This window comes from Eleginops maclovinus, chromosome 9 (assembly GCF_036324505.1).
Source record: "Eleginops maclovinus isolate JMC-PN-2008 ecotype Puerto Natales chromosome 9, JC_Emac_rtc_rv5, whole genome shotgun sequence".
NCBI classification, from domain to species: domain Eukaryota; kingdom Metazoa; phylum Chordata; class Actinopteri; order Perciformes; family Eleginopidae; genus Eleginops; species Eleginops maclovinus.
Genome location: NC_086357.1, coordinates 10,685,770 through 10,698,853, shown reverse-complemented (window position 1 = coordinate 10,698,853; position 13,084 = coordinate 10,685,770). Strand labels below are relative to the sequence as shown.

The window sequence follows — 13,084 nt, the reverse complement described above, 5'->3', positions numbered from 1 at the left end:
AGTCGGGGTAATTAGGCATGAAAGTCATGTTTATTCTCTCAAAGTTTTCAATAAGTGTGGAAATCCTAATCCTCTGTAACCTGTTCCCAAAACCAAGGGTTTGACTAAAGTTTATTCCCACTATATTTACTATTTCTCTGTTGAAAACACACGCATACACACACATGGACACTCCTGTCTGTGTCTAGCTAGTCAGGTTTCAAAGCAACCTGATCCACACCATTGTGTTGTTCTCCTGCTGCGTCACACACACACACACCCTGACAGACAGGTTAGACGAGAGAGAGACAGAAAGACACATGATTGGATATCCAGAAATAAATTAATCTAATCCAGCTATGATCATGCCCAAGCAAGCACAGGATGCCATTATCAACACTTAACCATGTTAACAACCCCAGCTTGCTCCATGACATATTTAACCTCACACTTGGTCTTCCATCTCTTTCTTCTCTTGATCCACTTGAAATCGCTTACCGTAGTTCACAGTAAGCGATTTGGAACCACAGTATGTCTTTATTTATTTCTCAAACAACCAAGCAACACAAACGCACATTTCAGTCTTTGTCAAAAAGGTTACAGTCATCATCATATTGTGCACTATATAGTAAACAACCAAGCTGCATATTTTAGTTCACATGGCTAAACTATAACCACAGCGCCAACATAAAATTATAATCATCAACAAACTGCAAAGAAACTACAATATTTAACATGGTGAAAGTACTGCAAACCGTTGTCAAACTGTGTTGAACCAGGGCTAGGAAATAATATGGATATTAGTATTAATAATTTAATGGAATTCTAACTAGACAAAGTGTCTCAAACATTACTTGTGAACATGCTTAGGAATGGGTTTCAAATGTGATCTTTACATTGTTAAATAAAAAGCTGAATACTCCATTTCTCAGCTTTACGGTTACTTTTTATAGGGCCCTTTAGCTTGTGCAGGCTGAGTGCTTATCTGAACCCTGATCTTGACCAGGGTCTACCCTCTGAAACCGACGGTCAACTAGCGGATTTCCTGGGTCACTATCTGATCTGAATGGATGAAAGAGAGGAAGCCCTGTTCTTTTGGAGATTTCCAGAGCTGTTTTTTGTTAAATGTTGTTTTTGAAAAGGATTATTTAATGTTTATGACATTGTTATTCTGCTGTGACTCATCCCACATTTACATTGGAAAAAACATACAATTCAATCTTAACTTATAAGATAATGCACAGTACAATGTTAAGTATCAGTATTTCTTGTCATACTTCATTATGGAGATTCACAGTAACAGACGCCATAAGATCCTGAAGATTTTTTTTTTTTTCTTGCATTTTTAGTTACTTCCAAGCTTAGAATGGCAACAGCAGTCATGGAAATAACGGCAGTCGCACTCCGTCTCTATACAGTTACAGTCTAGTTTGCCACACTGAGTCAACATCAGCCATGATGCCTGTGGCTTTATGTTTATTAAACACAGGGCAGGGCTGGGTCAGCTGTTGAAACCCCCGGTCCAGTGACGGATGTTTTATGGTAGCTCGAGGTTAACTCAGGGCATCAGAAAGAGCTTCAGTTAGTTTGACTGGAGCATTGTGTTAACCCTTATAGTGCTGCTGAAATGGGAAACGGTTATTTGTTTAAACTGACAAGACTATTGAATATATCCAGAGATGAAGTTCCTATTAGAGTGGCTCACATGATAAAAACCTGCCATAATCCATCCATACTACAGACTAAAGCAAGCAGGTGGCATGGCAGAACTATTTGAGTTTAAAGACAGGTTTGAAACATCATATCGTAATCCTTCCTAAATGAGATCTAATTGGCGCTCTTACTTTTGAAACTTACAATGTACCAACACTGAGGGTACCTTCATAACCAGGCTAATACATTGCCGAGTTTAAAATTGATATTATATCCTTTTTCTAAAGAAGAGTTTGGTTTTCTTGAGCTACATATGACGGGTTTCCTAGGCTTGGTCAATCGGACAAATATATTGGCTTTCAGACACTGTTTGAGAACTTAAACGATTGGGTTTGTTGTTGTTTTGCCATTGAAGAGGGACTGAAAGTTGCTTAGCAGGCCGATAGAGAAAGATACAACACCTTTTCTGTTCTGACAGAAAAAGCTGATTGTTGTAACATTGTAAAAGACCAAACCGCAATGTTTTTGTTGAGTTGTATTCTTTTGAGTTTGAATCAAGATTACTATATTGCAACACATCATGCAGCTGCAACCATAAGGGGTTTTTAATTTTAGCATAATCAGTTTCAGTGGTCGTCCACAGTATTAACCACAGCGTTTCCTGTGTGTGAGTCCAATATGAAAGAGCAGGATGTGATGATTACTGTATCAGTTCAGCAATCCAGTGAGCTGTGTCATCAGACCATATGTGCATGCATGTGTAGACACACACACCACACACACACACACACACACACACACACACACACACAAACAGCTCATTCATCTCAGAAAAAAAGCCAAAGGATCCCTGATTTATCTTACCGCTGACTCAAGGGCCCTAATCACAGTGGAGGTTTGGCATGAGGCTCCCAGCTGTGAATGAGTGTGTGTTAACCATGACAGCTCCTCACTGTGATCATGAAGGTTAGTGCGGTTGACTGTAGGCTATGACACTTGGTTTGGGTGCTGACAGCTGACACTATTTTTAGGCAATGAACACATCACATTAACTTTAGTCCTTTCAGCACAAACAATCACAAATCTGTTTTTACGAGGAAAAAAAAAACATTTACTTGCAGCTTAACTTGTGACTAGCACTGCAACAGTTAGGGGAACAACAAATGAATTTAAGTATGCAAAGTGAAAAGCATACGACTGGCTCAGTACGTAAGGCACCAGCTGGCTGTAACAGTATTCCCTACAATGTTTCCCTATAGTCCAGCAGAAAGTCGGTTTCAAAACCTTTTAAAAACTTAAAACTGCCTGCATTCAGTAGAAACATGTCTTCATATAAGCTTTTACCACAGTTTAAATAAGCATGTAGATTTGTAGAAATGCCCTTTTACTTGCTGCAGGAAGTTACTGAGCATGGTTGACCTTATTGTGTGACATGCTGACACTGAATCTTATGCACAGCTTCACTTTTTCCCCTGTTGTCTGCATGTTTTAAGCAGAAAACAACACATACTGGCCACCACATTGTACTTTGCCATGAATTGGTATCATGTAGATTAACCATTAACTCCATATCATATGACTAAAATAAGATATGACCTCAGAACACTGGTCTAGTACAACTTCTACTAATGCTGCTGTTGCTGAACTACTGTAGTTACTCAGTGTTAAGTCAACACTGTCTGGGAGAGTGTTAAATAGGACATTAAGAACTGTTCTAGCTAGTAGTATTACCTTAAATGGCATTAGTATGATTTATTGCTGCTTCCCCTGCTCTGCATGTGTCTTTGAAAAAACATTCCCTTGAGGCGTGCCTGAGAGTTCTTTTTCAAAAGAATTAGACAAATGGATGTAGACGTATGAATGGACGGTAAACCCCCAAGGAAGTTGCCTCAAAAATGGTGGATTGTCAGTGGAGGTGAGGCAGCAGAGCAAACAGCATTTATAAAAACAGACAAGTATCTTTCCTATAACAGTTTGTAAAAATCAAGAATCTACCTGGTGTACTATGGTCTCGGTTGCCCACGATAACCAGGGGGAACTTTCTTGGAAAGGTTTCCATGGTTACAAGAAACCCGCTATGCATAGCAGCTAGCATGTGCGTGTGCAAAGGAGCAGCACAGAGCAGTTTTATTGGCCTCTGAAACTTCATCGGCCTAATAAACAGCCTGGGAAAGCTCCTGTGGTGCTAGAATTAACATTGCGTCCTGGAATGCTAAGAGACTGTATGTCGGACAGGGAGGAAGACAGATAAAGGAGGGGGGGTCCTAGTTAAGCTTGTCCCATGTAAGTATATGCCCCAATTTTGCACAGGGCAGTATTTAGGGTATGTGCATTATGGTACATTCCTGCCAAAAGTCAGTGCTTCCCATACATAGACTAATGGAACACAGAAGCAGTAAAAATGCACAACAAATAGAACCTGCTTTCTGATAAAGCAGCATCTTCAATTGCTTTTGTACACAATGCTAACTGCTAGGGGAGGGGGGGGGGCTACATAACCCTTGAGATAGTTTCCTGGAAGTCTGTAGTGACCTTGAGGTCACCACAACATGTGGGGTTGATGTGCAGCTGCATTCACAGGAGAGTTCTAGGTTTAATAAATGTTTCTGAAGTGAGTTCATGTTCATGCCGAGCAAAAAAAAACTAAAAGCTTTTTAAAAAAATCCCAGTTTGGGATAAATAAAGTATTTCTGAGTCTGATTCTGAAATACCATACATTATCTGGTTATAGGATGTTCTGCTTTTGTCATATTTAACCTAAACATGCTTCAAGTTTTGGCTTTTGTTAGAATTGAAAGTGATTGGCATTTTTCTTATTTAGAGTAAACCGACAGCCAACAAATGCAAAAAATAACATTATTATTATTACGTTATTTGCCAATCTAAACTGCTAATGAGGAATGCAAAATGTAAAAGAAAGGTTCAGATTTTAAAGATGAACTTGTGGTGTCTGAAGAATTGTGATATTATTGTGTCACAGGTAGAAAAGGGAAGAAACATTCACCATTTCAACAATTACAAGCTGCACCATATGTTCTCACCACCATTATATCCAGTTCAACTCAAACAAACACATCATAAGGATCCTGGTAGAACACTTTTTTTAAACAGCAGCTCCACATCACTCAAGTCTATTCCGGGACTGACATTAAACCATTTTAAAATACTTCTATCTTGGCCTGTGGGAAACTCTAATAAAAGTTATTGTGCTGGACAATTCTGCCTTGTCCCATGGGAAAGGAGGAAGGGTTTGAGTAGGGGGGTCATGTGGAGGAGGGCGGTGAAGAGTTTTGGTGTAAGAGGTATCAACTGCACAATGGGATAAGGAAGAGCTATTGATTTTCTGTCACATGGCAAACACACAGTTGCTGGTCGTTCCTCACACCCACAGTTGCTGGTCGTTCCTCACACCCACAGTTGCTGGTCGTTCCTCACAACCACAAACAGGGAACAAAAAGGTTCTCGAATTCATTCATGCTTGATTTATTCTACACACACTAACATTGGTAGCTAAGGGAGGTGATGGTACTGTAGAAACAGAGAGCTAGATCACCTAACATGGAACTGAACCAACCACCCGAAGAGACTGTGCTTTCTTCACTAAAGCTCTTCATGTTTTATCTCTGCAACTCTTTGTCCCTTTCATTTGGTATTTTGTTCGTCCACAGAGCAGATAGCATCAGTGCAGCTGAGGTGAGCAGGTTTGACAGGCAGCTGATGTGTTTAGTACACAGCAACTAAAGGACATCAGCTGGAGGACATCTTCCTTCTACATCACCAACTCAACAAGTTGTTCACCACAGGGTCCATAGCCAGGACACAGATATCTGTCTCTCTGGCATTTTAGTCAACAGAGGTTAGTGAAATGATCATTCAACCGGCATATTATACAGTGAGGAGATGACTATTCGATGCAGAGTCATACTGGGCAACAGCTGATGATTCTTTTCATTCTGCAGTCTATATAATGTGAGAAAACTGTGTCTTAAAGCTCAATGGGAAGTCATCAAGTCATATCAGCAGCAGACAATAAGATGTAAAAAGATGGAATTACAGAATGTTTAGGAGCATACACTAATTGAGCCTTTTTCTGTAAAAAAAATACAAATGTTCGCCAGTCAATTTCACAAATGCCAAACACCAGCTACAGATATGGTTGAGGCTTCTGAGAACATGGTTTCTTTTTAAGGCTTCATAAAAATATTTTATCCAGTATATGTAATGTCATGATGTGACATAAATAGCCTTTGTATCGTGACATAGTAGATTTCTGGGAAATCCACAAGAAATTGTTGATGTCAAAAGCAAAATTCAGGTTTTTTCTAATAATTCTCCCAAAATAATTGTTGCTCATGGACTTGCAGCATTTCAAACCAAAGCCTCAAGCTCCCTTAGATATTCAATGGCTACAGTTACTATAATATAAACAGTAAACAAATTGTTATATCCTCATACTGCCCAACCCTCTTCCTATGTAAATCATATTAAATAGCTCTGAAACTTCCAAAAAGTACAACAAAATTGAATGCCATCTGTATTGAGTTAGAGTCTGTGAGCATGTTTCACAAGCAGACTGACAGCAGACAGCATCCAGAAGAGGCTTAATGTAATAACTGGGTCGGAAATCTAGGGAAATTTCCCAAGAAACATTCCCTACATCTTCCAATTTTCCATATGTCCTAAATCCAGATTTTTTTATCTGCTGGCTAATAAAGCAACTGACTAATAAACAGTTGACAGACAAAGTGACTCCTGAAGGACAGCAAACAGTGAATGCAGCTGCAATTCTGACCAAAACCCTGCATCTAGATAAGTCATGAAACCGAGACGTCTGGAAGCGCTTCGGTCTCTGGTGATTCAGTTCTTACTTCCTGGAAAGCAATTATCATAAACACAGATATTGCAAGAATAGATAAAAGTGGTAAATGATAATCATCTTATGACTGGAATGAGGAAACAATGAACTGAAAGTTAAAAATACATGCAGTAGATATCTGGCGAAAAAATCTAAGAATATGCCATACTTTATTCACTCCCTTTCAAAGGCGGCTTCCACCGATGCTTTGTGTGTATCATGACACAAATTGATTAATTACCCTGCAGGTAGGCCCTGATCTTGAGGAAGGTGGCTTAACCAGGTCATAAAACACGTGTTGACCCATTTACACTACAGCAAACAGGGTTTATTGAGGGTCACTGCACTGGTCTGACAGGTGCACAGGTGACTGAATCCAAGAAAAGCTAGCCTGCCAAACAGCTGGCAGTGTGGATACAGCTGTGACTGCATCCAGAGGGAAGAGAGGGAGCTATGGGAGGATGGGAGGAAGGAAGAGAGGGGGTGAAAGGAGCATTGGGGATGGATTCTGAGAAAAAGAGAAGGAAAGCAGCAGCTCTGTGTTGAGTCCCACAGAAGAAATAATTAGAGACAGAGCAATATAGATTGGTTTTTCTATAATTAATTTCTTCCTTTTGGAAGTTTAATGCCTCTTTTGTCACTGCCTTCCTTTGTTTGTTCATTTGTCATCCCTGAAATTGCCGACCGCATTGAACAAATTCTGATTTAGTTCTTGATAAATGTATGGATCTGTGTAGGCAATATTATATCGAAAATGAAACCTGGAAAACAGGGCCCACCAAAAGAATTATGTATTGATTACAACAATGGAAAAGTCGCATTGCTGCCATCATTTCATCTATGAAAAGTAAAGTAAAAAAACAGTGTCCACATAACAATGAGCAGTTATAGATAGGCCTAAGTTGTTGATCAGAAGGACCTAATTTACACTTCAATGCAATGGATCAAGGAATATTCAATAAATAATATCTACTAAGGCATGCCAAACCAGTATCATCACTACCCAATCAGGCATGGATATAATATTTCAAATGAAGATGGACAAACTTTCTACATGCAGTAGAAATAGTCAAATGGTAAATTGGTAGAGTAGCTTCTGCTGCTGTTGTGCAACTACTGTGTGGATGTGTATGTACCCTCTTTTTGCTCTATTCACTTTATGTATCCAGTTAATATGGCCTGAGACAGTATCCAATCCTCCTCCGCTATCGTTAATGTTTCATCAAGTCCATTAAGTGTGTGTAAACTCTACTTGTCTCTGCATGGCCCTTCATACATTCACCTCCTCCCAGGATATGAAAATATCTCCCTTCTCTATGATCATTAAAAACATCCTCCCTCTCTTCCTCTTCATGGTCCTTCCTTCTCCTCTGTTCTTCTCTTACACTCTTCCACCCTCCTTTTCCTCCCTGTCTCCTGGAGATGTGCGTTAGCACAATTGTGTTCATTAAAAAAGACATTTACCCTCCCACCAAGGGCATACACAAAGTAATGTGGGCTTCAAGAATTAGTCTCACACAACCAGGACTGAAAAAACAACATGTTCTCGTACTTACACCTAAAAAAAACACCTCCAGCCTCTACATAACACTCAATGTGTTGAAAAGCTTGGCCGGTTGGATATAACAGCTTGTCATGTCCAGGCCAGTGCCCTCAGCTTCAACATGACTTCATTCACACCCACTGTGACCTGCTAAGATCGAGACCACTGCCCAACCCAACAACACCTGACAATCAGATACAACGAATGGTGGATCAAGGCGGAACATATTGAGCTGCGTGTTGATAATCTTAAATCAGAAGATATAAGGTAGCAGGAATGAGGCATAAACCCTGAAACAAGCACGTTATCATTCCAGGGTTCGCTTGTCTCAGAATCCAACTCTTTTTAAATAAGCTTTTGGATAGATACCCGAAACCTTGTCAGTGGTTAATAAAGGCTTACGAGATGTTCAGGTTTTGTTCAACGACAAAAAAATCCATTGAAAAACCCCCATTTGTAAAAGTCTGAAGATTTTAGGTCTCAAAAAGGGTGTTTGCCAACAAGTCGCTAAAAAGACAATTAAACGTCATCATGACGCACACAAGTCCACCGTTAGCTTTTATTTTGAGAGGCTGAAAACAGTTTCCTTTCTGCCTTTTTAACTATTGATTGACTATCACAATAGTTGGAGATATTTTCCTGTAATTTGACTTTTCTAAAAAGTGGGCTAAATGTTGCATTAAGGTGAATTTTACATCTATTGCCTTATAGTATCGGCTCACCAATGCTGCTGAACATATTTGCATGGTCTTGTTGATTAACTGTTAAGCGTTTCAAATGTCAGAAACTACTGGGAGGGGAAAAGTAAATTGGAAGGGGAAAAGTAAATTGAGAGTGAAAGGTAAATTGTTGTCAATGCATCTTTTTGTTGATAGATAGAATAATGAATCAAATGGTGCAAGTACTACAAGGGATGATTGTGAGACAACTAAACTAGCAGATCACTAGATCACTTTAATATTTTATATGTTCTTTGTCTGACTAACAAAAACACTAATCAAATGTCTCTTTAATATTCTATATTACCGTTTCTTCAAATCTTACATGATATAGTGCCATAAAGGAAGACAACAAGATGGGAAAGTCGCAGATGTGCTACCCTGTGGTCGGAAAGACCTTGATATACTGTAGGCTAAGATTTCAAATATGCATCTATAAATATCCCAAACAGGAGTGGGGATATTGCGCAGCCTTGTCTGAGACAGTGGCCACCTGATGCCAAGAACACAAACAACCTTCTTGCTCGAAGTATCAAATGATTGCACCTAACCCCGGTACCCTGTTCAACAACACCTTGCATGGAACACCTGAGGGAACACAGTAATAAGCCTTTGAAAAATCCACACAACACATAAAGAAAAGAAAAGCCAACTCTTATGACCCCTTCATCTGCAAGAGGGTAAAACCTGCTCACTGCTCTGAATCCAAGCTTCCACAATTGGTGTTATATCTCCTCTCAATTTAACAACCGACAGACTCAAAGTAAAAGCAAGAGTCTAGCCAGCCGTTTAAAGCCTGTCCCGTGTTCTACCTTTGCCTCCTCTATCCTCTAATCCTTGTCTTTGAGTTTGGCCGATCAGTGAGACGACTGCCCGTCAGCCTCTTGTCCTTCAGTCAGACTTGGCTGCTCTGCTCTGCCGGCCTCCGGCTCACCTCAACCAGACAGACCAGAGCTCAGCATGGCAGCATCCTGGCACTGAGCGCACACCCCAAACGAACACAGAGCTTTAATTCAGACCAACACTTCCTACTTTATGTGTGTGTCTGGGAGGGCAGGAAGCCAGCGCGGTAATAGGATGTTCCTCGCTTGCTTTGTGACGTCTCAAAGACCTGGGTTAGAGCCAGAGCAAAAGCAAAGGCACCAAGCTTAAATTAAGATAATACTGCCTTGAGTGCTAGAAGCTTTCTGTTCATATAATGCTTTTTGATAAAACCATAAATGATTAGTGCGCTGGTTTACAATCAAATCGTTGGAACGTACATTGTGGCACCTTAAAAAACTGAGGGCTCACACAATGATCAAAAGGATAGGAAGGCAGGGATAAAAGTCTGCTACTATGTGTTGTTATCTCTAACATGCCTCTCAAAATTGTCCAATAAAATACAGCAAAAGCTTTCTTTGCTATTGGATGTAATCATAATTTTATTCATAAGCAAAAATGCAGAAAATGTAATGATTATTCAATTAAATTGATTGACTCAATGGATCCATAAAAATCATATGAATGTTATCTGGCCAAAGACGGTAATCTCTTCTATTGGACAGCCAATCAGGTTTTATTTGAGACCAGACAGCCAAGCACCTACTTCCAAATTAGACAGACAATATTGTATAACATCTGACATTAAATAGTCAGTCATCTGTTAAACACAGTAGTTTAACTCCCCACTGTGCAGACAATAATCCGTAATCTGACATCAGGCAGCCAATCATGTGTAATCTGACATCAGGCAACCAACACATTAATCTCACCATTGGATTGGCAGGCGTCCCCCTACTCAACACATCATAATGCGCCTTGCTGCAGCACTGACGAAAAGACGATGCAGATATGAAGTGAACATAGTACACTTGGAAGTGTAGTATCTTTTGCTAAAGCTTTACTAAAACTGTTAAACTATATGGTTATTAATATGTTCTTGTCATATTGAATTTACACTGGGATTATTGTCTTATGTCTAAGAGCTTTTTTAAGGAATTGTATGCGTTATAGAGCTTTGTAAAATAAACAACATATTGACATCTGAAAATATTATTGCTTAATTGCTTGTGATGGCCATTTTATAAGGACCACATTATTCTTGTACAATCATTGCAACCAATACATGTTCATGAACTAAATCAAATGGTTGCAACATAAACAGAAAAAGCATAAGATAGCACGTTGGCTGAAACCATATTCACGCCTTTAGAAACAGTCCCAGAAATTGCCAGAAAAAAAGATATAAAAAAAGAATGGTTAACATGAACGGAAGACAACTAAACAAATACTGACACAGCATATCTGTGTATTATTTTTGCAATCCTTTGGAATCACAGACAAGAAAACAGTTTTGTCTTTGTCTGTAGCAGCATGGCTATGTTACATTTGAGGGCTGAGCAAGCAAAGAAATAGCATATTAAACTGAAGATAATAACCACTGAGGTCAGTTGGAGGAGTATCATCTAAGGGGGATGTACCCCCTCCTTTCTGCATACACACAGAGAGAGGATGCTGCTGGTAGCCTCTCTGGTTGCAACAGCTTGTGATGGCCAACACCCCAAAAAAATACAGTGTGTCATTATGACTCTTATTCAAACAAATAAATGAACTGCATGCTGAAACACAAAATTAAACCACATCATAATGTCTCATTTGACTCAAGAAACTAAATGAAAAAGACATGTTCACTTACTTTAATATCTACAGAAGCAACTCGTGATTTAAGTAATACAAATGTGACATAAGACTACACGTTGAGTTACAAAAGCCAGAAAGACAGGGTAGACGTTGGGAGGTGAGTTGCATGGGCTGATTCATGATCCACTTCTAATTGCATGGGAGTTAAGACAAAAGATTGGATAAGTGGCAACAAAGAGTCATGTGATGCTGATCAGTTAAACCAGCAGCTTTGAAGTTAAGGTTCATTTTAGGTAAATCGAGCAGGATGGTGGTCTGCGTCGGGATTCTGCTACTGAGAATCCCTTGCAGCTTCTCCTTGAAACAGGGTGTGACACTCCAAAAAACCTCAACATACAACTTCGTAACTTGACAATAAAACAAAAACATAAATTCAGCAGTTTTGATAAAATGTAAGTTTATAAGTAACCGGGCGGAGAAATCAGCGTGACCCTCGCCCCGGCTCCCGTGCCCGTGTGTCTGCAGCCTATTGTTCCGCCGCTGTCACAGCCGTTAAGGTGCACCGCGGATTAGCTTTAGCTTTAGCCTCGCCGGCTAACTGCACAGCCGGCCAGCTAGCGTCAATGTTAGCCACTCGCCTTTTCACACAAAGCTAAAAGGTACCACGGCACCTTTCTTCCACTCGGTTTCCCGACAGTCTGTGTGTTGACCGGGCCAGAACACAACGCAACCAAGCCAAACACTTAGTCACAAACACAGTTTAAAGAGTTTAAACATACCCAGAGTTCCGTTCCCCAACTCATCGCGGATCCCTCTTCTGAGTTCTCCCGTATTGGACGCTGATTTCCACGCTTAGACTCTCCTAAACTGCCGCTGGGACTCTGGTCCTGCTGACTGTCTGCCCTCTAACACACTCCTCCTCCTCCTCTCCTCCTTCTCCTCCTCCTTCTGCTGCAGCTCTATCCGCCTGAATCAGCGGGGCCGCTCAAAACAGGGATCCTGGATCACAGTGGCCCCAAGATTATGGTGATTCTTATATATTTATTTTAGAAAGACCAAAAAATACATAAATAAATCAAATAGAAGTTACACTATGAGCTTGTGCAATAATTCACTGCATGTATTTGTATTTAACTCAAGTGTTTGGGGATTTCTCACGGTTTTTCTTTTAATTTGCATATTCAAAATGATTTAATATTGATAAATTGGGGCCATGTATTGAAGAAGAGATTTCTAATCAAACAGTTCAAATTCATTCTCAAGGCATAAGAGAATAAAATGCTTGGTAGGCTATCTTACAATATTGATAACAAGTTATTTAGACCTTTATCTGTAGTCTGCCATACAATAATTTTTATTTGTATTCATTGTAATCGTAGTATTTTTGTCAATTTGGTCATTGAATCTATGTAATCTTAAATAAATGTGTGCTGGTCATTTTGAGTTACTGTAGCCAAATATATTAATTTAAAGACTCATGATAAATAAATACATTTTGAATTCATTGCAGTTTTCCAATCATTCAAGCTAACAACACATGTTTTGGTTAGAGTGCAAAAAAAGAACAAATGGGTGAAATCCATACAGCCTGTCCATGCCTTTTTGATGAGCTTATTCTCAGTGAAATTGTAGTTGTTTTAAGAAAAATACTTTTGTCATTAACTTAAAGACATGCCGCAGGTGTTTTAATTGTTGCTTTGGTTTGGGATTTTC

The 13,084-nt window shown here is 39.6% G+C and overlaps 1 protein-coding gene across 3 annotated transcripts in view; it reads right to left on the bottom strand.

Annotated features, from left to right (window-relative positions):
* The window catches only part of fnbp1l (formin binding protein 1-like), a 39,799-nt gene extending 27,514 nt beyond the window's left edge, over positions 1–12,285 (bottom strand). For all 3 annotated transcript variants that reach the window (XM_063891435.1, XM_063891436.1, XM_063891437.1), the window contains exon 1: positions 12,151–12,285. In XM_063891435.1, coding sequence (XP_063747505.1) covers positions 12,151–12,174 — 24 coding nt within the window. In that variant the 5' untranslated portion in view covers positions 12,175–12,285. The remainder of the gene's footprint in view (positions 1–12,150) is intronic.
* Positions 12,286–13,084: the final 799 nt, after the last annotated feature.